Below are 19,465 nucleotides of genomic sequence, written 5' to 3' on the forward strand. Positions count from 1 at the left end.
CTGATCTGTCTTTAAATAACGTTATTAAGGAAGAAACAACTTCAGATCCTGCAATGGGTTCTGGCACTCAAGTGGAGTATGTCTCCCCATTTGCCATTTTTCCCTCCCCCTTCCCACACAGCCAAATTCCTCATCCAGCAAAAATTCAGAGACAAGATGCCTCTCAGAATCAGATTCTAACAGCTACAAAGGAAAAACAATAAAAATAGTAATAATGACAAAAAGAAACAGGCTAAATCCATTGTTCCTTTACTTATAATTTTATTAAGATAGATACACCTAAATAATCAGTGTATATTTGACTGTCTGACTGAAACTCTATGCTGCAGTCAACCTGGGTCATCTTACGCTACTAGAGTATTCTTAAATCAAATGATCACTTGGAGAAATAAAGAGTAATTCTTTCATTTATATAAGGCATTACCATGACATGCAATCACGACTAATCCTGCATTTAGTAAGGGAAAAAACAAGATGGCATACTAAGTGTTTTCCAAATTCAATTTTCTTCCTTTAATTAGATTTCTCCCCCTGTGTAGAATGGAACAGTCTGGCATGCAAAAACAGTGTTGTCACGGCAAGAAGATGGAGTGTGTTTTATCTATTGGCTACTTGCAAGCACAGATAATAAGACCTTCTGTCATCAGTTCTATACATTCACAGCAACATTTGCTAAGTAAACCTCACTCATTTTTTCTAATCCTGTTCAGTAAATTAAACTCCTGAGCCTTAACATTTTGGGGTTTTTAATCAATGTATAAATTACTCAATCTCTACAATAAAGATCACACCTCAGACTAATTTGTTAATTACAAACAACTCTAAATGCACGTGCTAATATAGAGCACAAGCATAAGCTTAATTCTCTCTTACACAGAGAGACAAACTCAGAAATTGTCACTTTAATTTCTGCAACTGAGACGACCAACAAAGCAAGGAGGACTTGGTCTTCCATATCCTGCAACTTCAATCTCAAGCGCCATCCAAAAATAACTCTTTCCAAGTCTGAAGGTAAACAACGTGTAGTCAAACCTGATCAGAATTACCAAAACCAAAGCACAATGCCATATGAAAAAAAGAGCTAGGATAAGCTGTCTCAGGGAAATTAAAAGGTAACCAAAATGCTTTGTAAGACAGGCAGCCTACCCATATGCTTAATGAAGTAATAGAAAGGAATCAAGGGCCATGGATTTGGCACATAAAATGACTTAGACTGATTCAGATCGAGTTCAGACCAGGGATTTTTCAGCCCCACATAAATTTAAATGAGATCATTCGACAGCTCCTAAATCAGGAAACAGAACCATTCAAAAGATGATCGATTCCTTAACAGGGTTAAGGAAATGCACTGAGTCCAGCACCAGCTTTCCAGCTGTTTCTAACAGCGCTAGCCCACTACAAACCTCTATGATCAGGAGACACAGGCAGCGAAAGTAGGAAAGAGCTTAAGCATAGGTCACAGCATTATTAACAGAAGGAGCAAAAATGCTAACTGAGCCCCTGTCCGATGCAACGGATGAGTTAAGTTCCAGCACAGCATCTGTGCTGGTCAAAAAAAAAAGTTAAAAAAAATTAAATAGATGATTATCATTAACCACCTCCCACACATCTTGTCTGTGGCCCTGCTGTTTGCAGCTTGCAAACACTCGGCTGTTCCTGCAAAGCCTAGAAACAACACTGCATACTCCTCAGCACAAGCCGCTTCTCTAAGAACAACTAAGTGCATACAGAAAAATGCAGACATTTCAGCTTCTCTTTTTAAACTCATATATTTTAACTTCTGATGGCCTGGCATCATGATTTCACCTGCTACAATTTCGTCTGCCCTCTGAATGACATATAATAAATTTATGGCTAGTTACACATTAAGCTCTTATCAAGGTTATCCAGAAATGTTTTTACCCTCTAATGACCCAGACTGGTAGCAATAGTTTTGAGCCACCTATTATCACTGCCTCATAGCTGAAATCTTAAAATGCATTTGAAAGAGCATGGTACACCAAAATTGTTTACTTATTATTTACTTATTGTTTACTTACTTCTAAGGTTGTACTTAGTGTCAAATTGGGCTCTAGAGATGAAAATCTGAAAATTAAATAAATGGGAAATAATCTTTCAGTAAACTCTCTACAACTCTATATAAAAAGATGAAAATACGTGTATATCAAAAGTTTCAATATAAAGAATGAAAACCTCTACTTTCATTAATTCATAAGTGTTTGCAAATAATTTCAAAATGCTAACAGTAAATTGAGAACTATGAGCAAAAATAAAAAGTCCAAGTCTTAGTCACAGAACAGAGCATTAGCTTGATTCCCAGGTTTTGCAAAATGAGACTATCAGGCCTCTCAAGGAGAAGAAATTAAGATTTTGCACATTCACAACATTGCTTCTGCTCCACACACGTTAAAAGCATTCTGTATCTCACCTAGGTAAGGTTGTTATATGTGCACTTTGAACTACATCTGCTAAAACTGTCTTAAAGTTGGACTCACGTGTCCTACCCACAAAACCCGTGCTCCCAGTAATGGAACAAGAGGTATTTCAGAGCACAGGATGCATCAAACCAGAAAAGGTCTCCACATTTCTAGTCCATTTTTCCATTAAAAGCTGAACTAAGATAAGACTCATTACATAAAGAGCTACATCTCAGCAAGGCTGAAAGTTGCCTGCAAAGCTGCGTATTGTCTTCAAGCAAAGTTTAATGGGATAAATCAGAAATACTTCAAAACATACAGTTTATAAACCAAGCGTTGCAGTACTGCTTAAGCTGACAGAATGCCAAGAGATAACTAAAATGGCCATACCATACAGTAGCTCTCCCAATATAATTATGGGACTAGAATACAGGAATAAATTTAATCTTGGCCTGCTGTAGGAAATAGAGCTGTTTGAGAATGCTGTTGTGCTATGCTGAGAAACTTCTACCCATACTGCTCATATATACAACAAACCCACATGCTCATAAGTAAAATCAGAGTATCTTATTTGCTTTATGGTCCCCATAAACTAAACGGATCAATCCATAATAAAGTGGAAGGAGAGCATAACAAAAAAGCAACTGCACTTACTTGCATTTATATTAAATACACTGAAGCGTGGCTAAAAGTGGGCTCAGTTTCAACGAGCAGTAAACTTGGCTATGGAAGACATTGAACAAGTGGAAAAGAACAAGCTACTAGTATTACTGGCCTGAATTTCAACCAGGACTCTTGAGTTCTTGACGTGCAAGCCAAAATCCTCTACTCTTATCTACAAACTCACAGATCTTCACAAGGCACTTTAACACCAAATGAACTGGGGTTCCCATGAAAGGGGACCAACACGCAATGCAAATCTGGTACCATGGTGGTTCTCCGTGAACACGCACAACCCCAAGTGGAGTTACCAGGAAACCTTCACCTTCAGATCACTCTACTGATCACTACCTCTGATTTTACCATGAAGAAGAAACAGAACTGTCAGGATCCTGAGACAGAGGTACTATTTAATTATGCTAAGAAATAAAACCAGAAGTGACAATATGCATTCAGAGTAATACACAGTTCTTAAAGCTTTTTATCTGCAGACTCCAAGTCAGCTCCTATCTGTGGAAACCAGTATGCGTTTTGGGGCTTCACCAGGATCACCCAAGAGGCCTCAATGAAGTAGCTGTGCAAGCCTCCACATAGCTTCCTAGGAAATGTAGAAACCTAAACAAGAGAGGCTTTAACGGGGAGAACAACGTATGTGTCGTTGGGTGCTTCTGTAATTTTCACTCCATTAATCATCTGTATTCCTGGTTTTCCCCAGCTAAACAATGATTACGTGGGGCTTTTCAGCAGCTTTACAGAAAACTCTCCCCCCTGAGCACAACCTGACCAGTACTAAAGCTCGAGTCTTGTTTACACCAAGATATCTTTCTCTGGAAAGAAAAGGTCAGAAGACACAAGGCAGAATTTTGCAGATGTAGAATTTTACTGGGATGCTTCTACCAAGAGTCGAATGGTAGATACATTCCTCCTGGGGGGTCAGAGTGCCTCTGAGTGAGTTTTCTGTTATTCTGGAAGTGGCTCCAAGCCAAGCCCAAAGAGCCACTCCACAGCATGTTTTCACACCAACTCATCTTGGGCTAACGATAGCAACGCAATTACTGACACTGGCTGCAAGACTGGAAGTTTGGGGAGTTTTTTCAGAGGTTTGCTGTTATTTATAATGTCACCATTCTCACATTTGTTTCCCTATTTCACTGCAACAAAGCTAAGACTCTCCAGCAGTTCCATTAAGCAACAGCACCCTTGCAAGACCAGCAGTGGGGGATTGCCCCAGTGCAAAAGAAGGTTGCAGCTAGGCAGAGAAGGTGGCAGCTTGGGAAGCTGAAGAGACACATACAGAGCAAAAATTTGAGTGTTCCTGGAGGGAAATCAAACGCTAAGTTTGTAAAATCAACCCTGCTCTCTCTGCCCTCAAGTATATTGAATTATTTATAAGAGCAGCTCTAGCATGGGAGAGGATCAGGAAGAACCGAGACTCAAATCTCTTCCCTCTGCAGTCTATGGGAGTGCCTTCCCACAAGGGATATTTCTTTCCATATTTATCCTTGATATATGAACATTTCTTCAAAATGCTATTTCCCCAAAAAGGATTACTTGGACAAAATAAAAAAAAAAAAAAATAGAAATTCACCCTCCATCAGAAATTTCTGAAATAAAACTCCAGTTAGCTCTAATAATTATATTGGTAGAGTTATATCAATAAATCATTCTGTATGGATCCTAGTCTGAATCATTTTGAACTATTAGGCATCTCTTATTTAAAAAAGAAATAGAAGTCCACCTCTGCCTGCCACAAATCAAGAGGATGACTTAAGGGTGGGAGACGTGGCGCCGTCTTCTGAGAGCAGCGAGGGATGGTCGTGGAGCTCCAGGCACAAGCGGGTACCTTCCTCCCAGTGAACGCTGACGTGCCACTGCAGGACCGTGCCTCCACCCTGGCATGCTCCAAAGGTCAGCAAGTGCCGAGAATTGCCACCCACAAATTCCTGCATTTCCTCACTTCCAATGTCTTCTGAAAAAGAGGGCTTGGTTTTTCTGTTGGGTTGAATTATTCTTTAAGGAACTAAGTGAGGCCTCTAAATCAACTGCCCTTGTCCTTATGGGGGCCTTCAATTTGCCAGACGTCAACTGGGAACACCACACAGCTGATACGAGCAGGTCCAGGAGTTTCCTGAAACACCTCGATGACAACTTCCTGGTAGGAAGTTAAAGGAGCCGACGAGGAAAGGTGCCCTTCTAGATCTGTTACTCATGAACAGAGAAGGACTTGTGGGGGAAGTGGCGATTGGTGGCCGTCTTGGCCATAGTGACCATGAAGTGGTAGAATTTAAAATCTTTGGCGATAGGAGGAAAACTGCCACCAAAACTTCAACCCTGGATACGAGGAGAGCAGACTTGAGGCTGCTCAGGGAACTAGTCAGTCAGGTCCCCTGGGAAACTGCTCTAGAATACATTGGGGTCCATCAGTGCTGGTCACTTTTTAAGGACCACCTCCTAAGAGCTCAGGAAGAAGCGATTCCAAAATGCCACAAGTCAAGCAGGCAGGGCAGAAGGCCGGCTTGGCTGAACAGGGATCTTCTTCTAGAACCTAGGCAGAAAAAGAAAGTGTATGCCTGCTGGAAGCAGGGTCAGGCAACGTGGGAGGACTACAGGGATGCTGCTCGCCTTTGTAGGGAGAAAATTCACGTGGCCAAAGCTCAGTTAGAGTTGAAAGTGGCCAGTACTATGGGCGACAATAAAAAGGGCTTTTTTTAACTAAGTTAATAACAAAAGGAGGACCAGAGAGAATATCGGCTCGTTACTTGACGAGAATGGTCACCTTACTAACAGGGACATAGATAAAGCAGAGACGTTTAATGCGTTCTTCACCTCTGTCTTCAACACTGATGACAGGCTCTGGGACCCCAGTTGCCCCGAGTTGGAGGACCGTGACTGCGGTAATGATGAACTCTCAGCTGACCCCGAAATTGTGCGGGACTTGCTGCTCCACCTGGATGCATACAAGTCCATGGGGCCAGATGGGATTCATCCTAGGGTGCTCAGAGAGCTGGCTGATGTCATTGCGAGACCTCTCTCAATTATTTTTCAATGGTCTTGGGAATCTGGAGAGGCCTCAGTTTACTGGAAGCTGGCATACGTTGTTCCAATCTTCAAGAACGGCAAGAAAGACGACCCTGGTAACTACAGGCCTCTCAGTCTCACTTCAGTGCCTGGTAAAATTATGGAGAAAATTATGCTGGGAGTTATTGAAAAACACCTGAAGGACAACGCAGTCATTGGTCACAGCCAACATGGGTTCGTGAGAGGAAGGGCCTGTCTAACAAACTTAGTTTCCTTTTACGACAAGGTCACTCATCAAGGCAAGCCAGTTGATGTAATTTTTTTAGATTTCAGTAAAGCTTTCGATACCGTCTCTCACAGTATCCTTCTGGACAAAATGTCCAGCACACAGCTCGACAAAAACATAGTGCGATGGGTGAGCAACTGGCTCATGGGTCAGGCCCAAAGAGTTATGGTAAACGGGGTTACATCAGGCTGGCGGCCAGCCGCTAGTGGGGTTCCCCAGGGCTCAATTTTAGGGACAGTTCTCTTTAATGTTTTCATAAATGACTTGGATGTAGGACTAGAAGGTGTCATGAGCAAGTTTGCAAATGACACCAAATTGGGAGGAGCTGTTCATTCTGTCGAGGGTGGAGAGGCCTTGCAGAGAGATCTGGACAGATTGGAGAACTGAGCAATCACCAACCGCAGGAGGTTTAACAAGGGCAAGTACCGGATTCTGCACCTGGGAAGGGGCAACCCTGGCTATACATACAGACTGGGCGATGAGACGCTGGAGACCAGCCATGCTGAAAGGGACTTGGGGGTCTTGGTCGACAGCAAGTTGAATATGAGTCAACAGTGTCCCCAGGCTGCCAGAGAGGCCAACCGTATCCTGGGGTGCATCAAGAACGGCATTGCCAGCCGGTCTAGGGAAGTGATTGTCCCACCCTACACTGCGCTGGTACGACCTCACCTCAAGTACTGTGTGCAGTTTTGGGCACAACAGTACAAAAAGGACATAAAACTATTGGAGAGCGTCCAAAGGAGGGCAACAAAGATGGTGAAGGGTCTAGAGGGGAAGACGTATGAGGAGAGGCTGAAGTCCCTTGGTTTGTTCAGCCTAGAGAAGAGGAGACTGAGGGGAGACCTCATCATGGCCTACAGCTTCCTCATGAGGGGGAGTGAAGGGGCAGGCACTGATCTCCTCCCTCTGGTGACCAGTGATAGAACCCGAGGGAACGGAATGAAGCTGTGACGGGGGAGGTTTAGGTTGGATATCAGGAAAAGATTCTTCACCGAGAGGGTGGTCGGGCACTGGAACAGGCTCCCCAGGGCATTGGTCACAGCACCGAGCTTGACTGAGTTCAAGAAGCGTCTGGATAACGCTCTCAGTCATATGCTCTGATTCGTCTGGTCCTGTGTGGAGCCAGGAGTTGGACTCGATGATCCTTATGGGTCCCTTCCAACTCAGGACATTCTATGATTTTAAAGTACCATCACAAAACTGTGCATATTATTATTTAAACCCTTCCTGAGCATTTAATGCCAGCAGAATGGCACTGGAACCAATTCAATTTTCTCTGAAACACTTTGCTCAGATTTCAACATCGTATAAAACTACAACTGACTAAAGTAAATTATTATGCTGGGGACAGGATACGCATGGACAACTCGTTAAAAAGCTTTTTCCAGACATACAAAACCTTTTTACCTGTGCATAGAAAAAAAAATTTAGTATGAAAGAAAATTTGAGGCAACCTAAACAACACAAACAGCAGTGTGTTTTCAGGAGAACTGCTGCCGCCGATGCACAAAAGTGGGGTTTATGAGCAAATATTAGAAGAATATCAACAAAGCTCAGGAGAAGTTCATGAAAGAAACCTGTTTACAAAACCTAGCTTCTCAGTAACTGGAGACTGTACATCCTTAGTCCCTATTTTTCACAAGAAAAGCACAGAAAAAGAAAAAAGAAAACCCAACAAAACAGCACACGAAGGAGCATTAAGTCAGGACAAGCAGTGCTAGACAGAGCCAGGGATACACCCAAGACTGCTTTGCTTATTGTCAGTAATCAAGAGAGATCATTGCTCTTTAATTACACTGTTAAAAAGTCAAAACTAGCATGCACCTGTTAAATTCACAGCTTTCAATTTTACATTTTAAACACCTTGCTGTTTCTTATATCTCTAGCACCTGTATTTCAAATACATTTACTAGCACTGGGCTTCAAATAAGCTACTTTCTATTCAAATTGTGACATGTTTCCTTGAATATAAAACCTTTTGCTATTCTCCTAAGACCACCCACTGTTACATTCATTAAATTTATGAAATCATTCAATAAAATGGTCAATGTCATAAACGGATGAAATACTGTCTCACCACCAAAGATGCAATACCACTGCCATACTCCACACAGACCTAATTCTTCCCTTCACAGACTTTACTTAGGTATGTATGTATATACAGACAGAAGATAAAAGTCAGGGACTAAGGCTTAAGGCTGCACCACGTCCTTAACAGTACAACATAAAGATTGCAACAACTGTGAATGTGAAATGCCATAGCTGAGGTGACGCAATTACTCATTATTTATGCAAAGAAAACAAAAGCAAAATTATGTATTTTACCAGCACTTTCATCGAGATCTAATCTGCTACCAGAGATTTCATTATGATCTGCATTTCCCCAAGACTGGGCAATTTCAATGCCATTATTGTTGGATGTCCAAAGCACTTAGTATGTTAGGCACCAGGAAGTTGCACAAATCATACAGTAACAAAACTAAAAAATAAAGCAAGTTTCCTGGCTTAGAAACCCTGACAGGTTAAGGAAAGGGAAAACTTGGCTTAACAAAAGCATAGAGCAATCACGAAGTAGATATTTTGATATCTCTGTCCTCAGAGGGAGCTGTGGTACGAATTGATTCTGACCCAAGTTTTGGCCCTGGCAGATGATGGGAACCCCAGTGTTTCCCCAAGCAAACAATTCCACTTCTTCACTGTCTGCAACTGCTCAGCTAGACAACAGGAAAAAACATCCTAGGCTCTTCTGGTAAGAATTCAATGTCCATTACTTGTTCTCTCTAAGTAGGAATGGGAAAGACTTGATTACCTACCTCTACACTACATCGTTTTATAGCTCTGAGCTTCAAGCCTAGGCATGAGACATTGATATCATGCCCGGCAGTATGCTGAGAGGACACATTTGAAGGCTAGTGTCTAGATTTAACGTCAAGTGATTCAAACTCATCAGTCCAATTCTGTACTCCAGCACTTGACCACCAGAGACCTGTCAAAACTGTAACAACCGTTTATTTCCTCCATTCTAGCATAGACAATATCCCAACATTAATATCCAAGACAAACAAGACAAGTAGCATCTAAGTTGGCTCTAATGCACCATTTTAACATACATCTTCATGACTACTCTGCAGTGAAAATAAACATGCTTTACTACTTCCTAGGATTTAGCCTTGAGGTTAGGGAAAATCCCACAAAGTCAAGTTCTGAATACAGGACCTCGCCACACAGTTTGTCATGCCTGATGGCAAAGCCATCATAGTTAGTCCCTGTCCTGCCACAGCCGTAAGCTCTCACTGCAGTTTACTACTTGCATCAGCCAATGCAAGTATGTGTGGAGCTGGATGCCTGAAGTGATCTAGGCTTTTAAAGAAGTCTTTAAAGGAACAGAAAGAACAGTACAGAAGTGAGAGCTTCTTAAGCTGCTTTGATGCCAAGAAAAGCCATGTGGGATCATGTTGTTCTGATAGAGCAGAAAGAAGAGTGAACGCAAAAGTTAACCTACCACAGCTTCACCTCAGCAGCCTGAGGGATCAACAGAAAGTGCACAAGGACTGGCAGCAGCCTTCTGGAGTCGGGGCGCTACCCAACACAGCTCTCCAGGGAAGGTCACGTCAGCTAATTTCACACAGCCTGCACTGTGGAACCACTGCGGTGTGGTGGCTGCCATCTGCACTAGCATGAGAGACGTTTGCTTAGTCAATGGAAGGTGCAGGTGATAAATTTTAGGAGTTGGCTTTGCACTTTTACAGAAGACAACCTTCAGTAAGAGATAATGTAATCAACAGGATACAATTCAGAGGAAAAAACAACGTGAATAATATTGAACTCAAGCATATAAATAATCTGAACTGGAGACTTTAGTTGCAGTTGTAAGCAATTAAAGCTACAGTGCACAGTGACATTTTAGGATAAGCTCAAGTGGTTTGTTAATTTGAAGGTATCTGGTACTAAAAACTTGAGATGGGAGTGAAGAGGAACAGCAACTAAACTTTTGAACCCTATAATAAATGCAGTTGGAGACCATGAACAAAAAATACAGCTCAAAAAAACAGCACACTGCAGTAGACTTGGTCAAGTCACAACACAAGCTGCTTTTTTTAAAGTTCTAGAAACACCTGTGCAGTTTAAACATAAATCAATATACTTACCATTTGGGTACACACAGAGGAGAGCTGGCATCGATTAGAATATGTCAGCATCCTTTATAAATACTATTTTAAAATTTATAAACTTAGCAGCCTTCAAAAGTAATAAAGCAACAAATAAATTAGACCAATTGCATACATACATGAGCTGCTTGGCCGATAGTGAGCCCCCGGGTACCGCCTGCCCATAGTGCCAGTCAGCACATTACCGCACACTGTCAGCTGCTTTCAAAGTATGGATCGAAACGCTTAACTGAGGAGAAGAAAGAAAAAAAAAAGTGAAGATTTAGTACAACAGCTGTATCTTTTTCATTAAAATGCTAATGACCCCTACAAATTTCAGTATAACTACATCTATAAATTATTCATAGTCATGTTGTCAGAGGAGATGAACTGTTGTGCTATACACGCAGCCCAAATTTATTATTAGTGGTTGGCCTCCATTAATAAGCTCACATAAATTTTAAGGCACAAAGAAGTCTCAGGTCATACAGTAGCTTCTTTTGACCCATGATACAGACAGAACAACAAACACTGCAAGAAAGACTTTGCTTTTGGCTTTAAATACAGTTAGCCAGTAGGTGAGATTTAATAACAATGTCATCTTAAATTCTGTGAAGCAACCATTAAGCAACAAGTTTATGAACAGTTGGCCTTAGAAGCAAAACTTAGCCATGCTACATAACATTGATCACTTTGAATCTGTCCCTAAAACCCAAAGTATCTTTACAGACATGCAGGCTATTTACTAGTGTATCAGTTTTCTTGAAGTATCAAAACCCCATGCAAACAAGAAATGCATGGCACATCTTATTGTCAGTTTGGACTAACAAATCCCAAATCCAAAATCTTAACTGAAATGCTACTGAACCTTTCAAATAACTAGCATAGATTCTTTTAGTCTAAAACCAAGTCCCATTGTTTCTTTGGTATAAGATTTTGTACTAAAATACAGCTTTCAGCTGATTTTCAGCTTTACCTTTTTCTTAGTCTATCTGAATAGCCTTCGTGTTCCCAGATGTCTTCCAATACACATTGCATATAAACCACACAATTTATAAAGATACATTGCCTTTTATTTCATTCTCTCCCTTGCTAGAAGGGCCAAAAAAGCAACAAATTCTGGGAAGTGTTTTTCCTGATCATTAAGGATTTTTACTGTCTCAGGCTGCAGCTACAAGCACAAGCTTGTTCTATTCCGGAAACAGAGAGAAACATCAGGACACAGATGAAATAGCACTGCACCGAAACTGAGAGACTTCCACAAATCTTCAGATACATCAGTTCCCTGATTGAGTAGAAAACCAGCTCACTCCTGAATTAGATAAGCCTTTTATATATATTGGTATCCATGCAATTCTCTGGTAAGTTGGTCTGGGAGCCAACACAACTGAAAACTCCATATAAAGATCTGTTGTTAGCCAGATTAGGCTCCTGAATTGGCTCATGGTGGTTGCACTAGTATTGGTAGTTAGTGAGGGCAAGTGGAAAGAAGGAGACCACGGCAGCCTGTGCTTAAAATTACTTAAAATGCAATCTCATAACGTTGCTACAGCCTCTGTGGATTACTTCTGAAATACAGACACCTGCAAGGCTGCATATCTGACAGTGCAATAAACAGGTAAAGATCTCCATTATTTCCCAAATCAGTGCTGACAAAGCATGTCCTGTTCAACTCTCCTCAACGGAGAAAGTTCAGTGAATCAATGACACTGTACTCTTGCAACAAAACCAAGAATTCTGGCTGTTAAGATGAAAAGTAAGTGGTACACAGTACAATTAACATTCAGTACGTAAAATCCCTGCATTTCTTTTGCAGGGCAAGATGGGACAACTCCTCGCCATGGGCCAAACAGACCTTGTTAAACTTCTGTAGTGGCCTACTAATTCAACACGTTATCATGTTGTGCAAGGAAAAAAGTTGCAGATGGCTGCTTCCCCTTTCCTGATCTATAGGAATACTCCCCCCCCATACTTATTAGTAGAAAAATTAAGTCTCCCCTCACCCCAAACTCATTAACATTTTTATTCCCCTCAAATACCTATGCACCAAGTTCAAAATTCATAGCAGAATATAACAGAGCAGTCCTTAGTTGTGCAAGGATTTTAAAGAAAAATTACTAAGGGGAAACAGAAATTGGAACCAGATGACAGTATTTACAATTCTTTTCCCTAGCTTGTGAAAAAATTTGATCAGTACGTATGGAGCTGCAAGATTACTCATTTTTCATAAATGCATTCTTGTCTTTCTAGAAGGTATTATACTTCTCTAAAGTGGTAACACTCACTAAATTATATCAAATGTCTACGTTTGAGACATGCTATTCCTTCCCTACCTAACAGCACAGTATTGGAGGGAGCCTTCTGCATCATATCATAATAAAAAAACAACTAACAAATATAAATTAAAATCCCAAACCCCACAATTATGCTCTCAAACAGTTGAATTAACTAGAGTATGGTTCTCCTAAAGAAGTGTGTGCCCACCGTGGGAATAAACCACTCTTTGGAGAGGCCAGGTGGGAACCTAAAGGTACGACCATTTTAAATATCACATTTTAAAACCCCAGAAATGCCAGTGGAAAAGACAACATAAAGATACATTGTCATAATAGCAAAGGTTTCATCAGTTACTGTATAAAATGGGAACTGCACAGATTTACAACCTAGATTAAAGCCAACTATCAAAAGTCAATTCAGAAGCAAGTGCCACACAGTAAGTGAAGTTGCCCTGCAAAACAACAGTGACACTGGATTGTATGTACCAGCAGGGACATACCTGGATCAAGACGAAGGAAGATGCTGCTTGGGTTTAAGTTCCCCCCCCCGCAAGAACCATCTTTGAATTATGATCAGAATAGCCAAAGTGACCTGCCTTTTACACACACCCACTCACCCAGGTGAATCTCGGAGGGACTCCTGAGCTTCAGCAAGCTCAGGAAACTCCCACAGAAATGTAAGTGACCTTGCTGGTATACAAAGGCCACAGTTAAAGCATCTGAAAACTAGCACTTATTTTCCATATAGATCCATGAGAACAGTAAACAAAATGGAAGGACGTCTCAAATATTCCTTTCGAAAGATCCAAGTACAATGTATGCACAAGTTTGGGTTTTATTTTTAAATGTACACAACAGGTATCCACAACTGCACATAAATCTGAGTTAAACCTGAATGTACCTAATGTGTCAGATCAGGTTGTCTTCGTATTAGTTTTTAACCTGCTCACTCACATTTGTTTTCTAACAAATGTATTTTGTAACAGCTTTCTGGGTTTTTTCATTATTATTCTACTGCAAAATTGCTTTTTAAATGTTTTATAGTAATTTCTATGTATTTATAGTTAAATTAAAAACTGTGTATACACAAATGTACAAATAGCCTTACAGTTTCTCTTCAAGAAATGTTTTGATTTGGCTCTGCCTGAAGATTTTTTTTTTTGTCCTTTCTTGATGATCTTCCCTGATTCATTTCAGGTGACCAGCCCCATGCTGCGAGCAATTACAGGCAACCATGGAAACAAAACCTTGGCTCTATCACTGCCTACCTACTACCCAGGGCAGCACCTAAAAGCACTATCCACTTCACCTCATGCCAAATCTTTTCTAGGAGCTGTGGTGACAGAGCTACCAGCTGCTCATCATCACACATAATAAGGGCATAAATCATCTTGCAGAGAGGCCTGCCATGACTTTCAGCTGAGGCTGTCATCTTCCTAAGCCATTTTCTTTATGAGCTGCTTTGGTTGCGGCTCTTTTACATTTCTTAGTTTTTATAACTGCTATGTAAGAGCTTCATTTTACTTGTATTAATCTTTTGATACTACTGGAGAAACAAACAACCAACAAACCCTAAATTCTGGTACCCCCACCCTTTTTTTTTTTGTTTTTTTAAATGAGTCAAACCAAGAGTTACGTCCCTACAGCAGGCACACAGCATCAAGTTTGCTTGAACTACTTCCATTATCTTTTATTTGAGGACAAACAACTCATAATCCAACCTCCATACTTCTAATGGACATTAAACCTTTTTTGCGTTTCACCCAAATTTATTTGTTCACATATGCTTGCTGCTTATGAGGGTATTAGATGGCCAGCTGGCTCCTTGACCTTCCCTGGTTCTCTACAAGCAACATTTGCTATAAATACATGCGTGTTCAAACACAAATATAAGTACATTCATACTGGCTGCTATAATCTCATGCAATAGATTGCCAGCAGACCTACTCTCACATGCTCAAGAAAAAGGATATAAAAAAAGAAAAAAGAGGTGACTGCAAATTACCTAGAGAAGTCATCCAAGTGTGACTGACTACATCATTCAACGCTTGCAAGGAACAGCTACACACAGCAGGGAAAGAAAAAAAGGTTATTGTATGACATTTCTCAAGGGATACCTACTCAAGAAATTACATTCCAGTAAGCTCTGGGTGATATTCTGGCAAACACCACAATACCACTTTTAAAGTCTTACTTTGAATACCAGGAAATAGCCTTGCAAGGGAATGGGTAAGAGGAATGCCTTGCATTGTTTTAAAAATACACAGCGGCCACAGGCCCTACACAAAATAGGTCCACTATAGCAAAGGGTTCAGACACCAAAGGAGGCTGCTATTAAAAAATAAAAATAAAAAAAAAAATCAGCCTGTAAGGCTGGTGGATGGCTCATTTTGAGATAAGAAAGCATATTTGTATATACACATAAAATTTATATACATATGTGCATATATAATGCAAATATGCTTCCCACAGTCAACTGCTTCTCACTTTGCCTGCATTCAAAGCAGCCGCTCGGAGCATCACCTGTAGAACAATATTAGCAAAACAATTTAAACAAGTAAGCAAAGTGCCCAGCCAGGCCATTAGGAATTTGTGCTGCTGATTTCTGGAGGCACAAACAGAGACAGCACATTCATTTTCTGTGCTGGAACGGCTACTGGATGCAGATCTCTCAAGCCAAACTGCCTATTGGAGAAAGCATAATGCTGTCTACTAGCCAAATATCTTCTATCATTGTGAATGTGACCTTTTTTGAGGTCATTAATGATTCATATCCATTATCTAATAACTACCACCTTTTTATAAAAAGGTATTGTCATTTCAGGTTTTTTTGGTTTTGTTGTGGGGTTTTTTGGGTTTTTTTTTTTTTTTTTCCCAAAGTCTTCTGTTACCCAAGCAACCTATCCGCCTTTCCAGTTTTGTCTGGGAGCACTCATGTCTGGGAGGTTACACTTTTCCACCACCTGCCTTTGCTGAGAGGCAGGAAGCCGCCCTGCTTACCGAAGGACTTGCTCCCTGTCATCCCCGCTCATTGGCACAGGATAAAAGCCTTCCAGGAACCAGAAAGACAACCACAATCCCATGGGCCAAGGGGACATCCTGCCTGCGCTCCAGCTCTGCTGCACTTGCCATGGGTTACCACACTTGGACCTGTCTGGGATGCTGTGTAATCCAGGTACCAGACATGCTCAGAGACCTGGAAAGTCCAGTCCTGCCCAAAAAGCCTGGCAATACCACCATTTCTCCTTCCAACACATTCATGCTATTCAAGTTCTCGTTTCTTGCAATCATTCTCACTTGCAATTATCTGTCCTGTATACATTTTGGCTGCCTTTGTGCTTCTAACTTCCCTCCTAACAAGTTCCTAATTGGATGCTTTCCCTCTTCTCCATCTTTGAGAAGTCCTTCATGAGGACTTTTCTTATTCTTGGTTGTTTTTTTCAGGCACTGCATCACCTGCCCACTTAGTTGAGGTTCCCATATGCTATGTGGGGATGGATGGATGTTATTTCACACTCTGCTCTTGGATATGATCAGTGTTAGTCACTTGGACAGAATTCCTATAGTGTCCCTCATTCATGTTTGAGGCTTTGTCATAGAGTCCCTAAATCATCAAAACAGAGTTTTTCTGAAATTTAGTGTTTCACTATTTCTGCAGCCAGATCATGTAGAGCAAACTGAATTCAAGTAATTCATGGTCCCGACCCTAGGCCCCTGTACAGACAATACATACTTTCTCAATAAAACACACTTGCTTTTTATATTTATTTATTCTATGTTATCTTAATGCAGACTTTGTTCAACCAAACAGTAAAAGAAATCATCACGACATTTTACGTGCAACTACATAGTACATATATATTTTAACACAAAGAAAAACACTATCTATAATATTGGCAGTTTGTTATAAATCAAGATAACTTCATCCACTCCAGTATAGCTATCTGAACTGATATCAGCTAACGATCCCAATTTTACTTGCTCTTTGGGGAAGGATTCATTAAGTTAGAAGTAAAGTTGCAAATGCAAAAAAAAAAAAAAAAAAAAAAAGGTTCAAAGTTAAGGCTGACAAGACCACTAGTGCCATGCTTTGAGCCTCTGGGGTTGCAGCAAGGTCAGGCTGCGTGCCAGAAGGAAGCCTGGCAAGCTGCGGAGCTGTGCTGGAGCGCAAAGGCATTACGCGATCAAAGCAATCATCACCAATCTTCCCATAAAGCTTAAAACACAAGGGCGATATTTAGGGTTGTAGTGATGCATTCTGAATCTCATTTACACCAAGATCAGTGAAAAGCACTTTTCAAAGCTGACTGTCAGGTAACAGCAGTAATTCTGAATGAGAAGGTGTTTTCTTCTGAAGTTAGAGACACCACTGTGCTTTTGTCTTCCCTGGGAAGCTTTTCAAGCACAGCTAGGTTTTCTGTTACAGCATTTTATCACTACTCTCCACTTTTTTCATCTCCTATATCTTGTAGGAATGAACACAGTGTTGCCTGCTGTCCTTCCAAGAATGGATGCAAAACTTGGAAGCTGAGACAGAACCAGAAACTCCAGGAAAATGTCATAATTTCTATGTTTTCCAGCTCTCAATTAACTAATGGGATGAGGTACAGCTTCCCTCTCCAAACTGATATATCTGCTAAACCAAAAACGTTCGTCAACTGCTCATATAGAAAAACAAAAACAAAACCACCACCTTCATCTTGCTGGTATCCTCCATTAAATACTGAAACGTAATTTAAGAGAATTACTTCATTTTATTACTCAAGACAAAAATTCCCAGTTTACCCATCTTCTCCATTTGCATCTAAATGATTTAATCTGCACTCCCTCTGTTTTACCCTTCCACAGGAGCAGTGAGCGCAGCAGAACCCACCTACTGCCAGAAGACCAGGATTTCAAGCCAAGGCTGTTTCTAACTCCCATGGTTACTAGACAGCCCTCAAAAGACAAGCTGAGCATAAGATAAAGCTGAGCTCAGCTGCTTTCCAGGGTGTGAGGACAGAAGAGAATTGCAAAGCAATAAAAAATCTGCGCTGATACTTTTTTAAACATTTCCTTCTGGAACAGTTGTTCCACCACCAGCAAATATCTTCTGTGACTTTCCTTATTGCTGTCCCAAGCAGCCTCCACTCTTTCTATCTTGAAAGCAAAATACCAAAACGTAATCACGACAATTCTGTTCCTATCTTATTTCTCATTCCTCCTGTCACTGGAGTTTCCTATTTTTATTTAACCCAAGCACATTATATCCCCAGTCTGCAATACAACAGTCACAGCATTAGCTGTTGCTGCTGCTTGGGGACCTGCAGGTAGCAGATGCAGTAACAAACAGTGTGGGTTGTGTTTTGAAACTTCAAGGTAGAGATTCTTCTAAAAAAGTTTACTCATTTTTTTATATATATATATACACACACACTTACTATATATTTATATATAAATATATAAAGCTTTGTATATATATTTATATTTGTGTGTAACTGCTTCCTGACCATTGGACAACCAGCTAAAATAGAATTTACAATTCACAGCAGAGGAACAATGCTGAAGCAAACCGTTACTTTAACAAAGCGTTATTTTACCCGTGGCAATGGAAGGTTCCAACACACTAACACACACTTCCTCCATGCTGGATTTTGATCTCAGACACAGTATACAAATGTCAGCAGCCCAGACAAGCCCAAGTATCTTCAAGTATTTTTCAGAGACTGTGAAAGCAGGAAGACTGAGGGAATGGACAGTTATCAAAGGTATTGTACAGGAGCTTTGATGCACTGAGGGAAGCAAAAATGTTTACTTCAGAAGAGTTAACAAGAGGGAACACAAAGAGATCCAAATAAATGGTTCAGTGGAAGCAAACCGGGAACTTCTCCTTTTGACACAGTAAGAGCAGAAGGGAAAAAGCAAATTAACCAAAAGAGTGGAAAATATCGGATGATAAAAGGAAATTTCAATTAATATTATCATTAAGGATCTTGTCACAAAAGGTGTTAGTGAAGTCTGCTGGGGACACAAAAATTGGACGTTTGGCTGCAAGGAGAAAGATGGAATCACTAAAAGGAAAATTGGATGCTGAGAAGGAACATAATAGAAATGTAATGAAGTGAAGTAACACAGAGCACAAGGTCATTCATTCAGGGAATCACTAAGAAATTCTACTGTCAGTGTTGGGCTGTGATGCAAATGTTTGGATGTGATGGAAGAAAGAGACCCAGCTACATCAGCAGGGTACTGACCTGCTCCGAGCTTCCAGTCTGATGCATGCACGAGGGAAGGCAAATCCGTCCTCTGGTTACAGCCTTTCCTGCAGAGCTAGGAAAACACCAACACCATCGTGCGAGGTAATGCCCAGACCTCATCTGAAACAGCCTGGTAGCATCTGGTCCCTCACACACCAGGGATTAATGGAAAACACAGGAAATTGGAAGATAATCAAGATACCAGATTTCTGTCTTGCACAAGGCAATATTAAGGCTTCGGATTACAGCAAAACGAAGGCTGAGAGAAGCAACAACAACTTTAAAGTGTAATGTTGGCACAAGAAACGAGTGCAGGTAAAGCAGTCATTACTAAATTTAGGCTGGAAATTAGAACATACCTAACATCACAGAAAGGTGGTCCAAGAATGGCCTTCCAAAAGGGTATAAAATCATCTAACAAAAT

The 19,465-nt window shown here is 40.8% G+C and overlaps 1 protein-coding gene across 17 annotated transcripts in view; it reads right to left on the minus strand.

Annotated features, from left to right (window-relative positions):
- The window catches only part of APBB2 (amyloid beta precursor protein binding family B member 2), a 194,510-nt gene that overhangs the window by 106,524 nt on the left and 68,521 nt on the right, over positions 1 to 19,465 (minus strand). For 14 of the 17 annotated variants that reach the window (XM_054824067.1, XM_054824068.1, XM_054824065.1 and 11 more), the window contains one exon: positions 10,670 to 10,779. In XM_054824067.1, the coding sequence (XP_054680042.1) occupies positions 10,670 to 10,715 (46 nt within the window). In that variant the 5' untranslated portion in view covers positions 10,716 to 10,779. Of the gene's footprint in view, positions 1 to 2,039; positions 2,086 to 10,669; positions 10,780 to 14,810; positions 14,867 to 19,465 lie in introns of all 17 variants that reach the window. The other 3 variants (XM_054824080.1, XM_054824074.1, XM_054824070.1) reach the window with 2 other exon arrangements.

Source organism: Grus americana, chromosome 4, assembly GCF_028858705.1.
Source record: "Grus americana isolate bGruAme1 chromosome 4, bGruAme1.mat, whole genome shotgun sequence".
Classification (NCBI taxonomy): Eukaryota; Metazoa; Chordata; class Aves; order Gruiformes; family Gruidae; genus Grus; species Grus americana.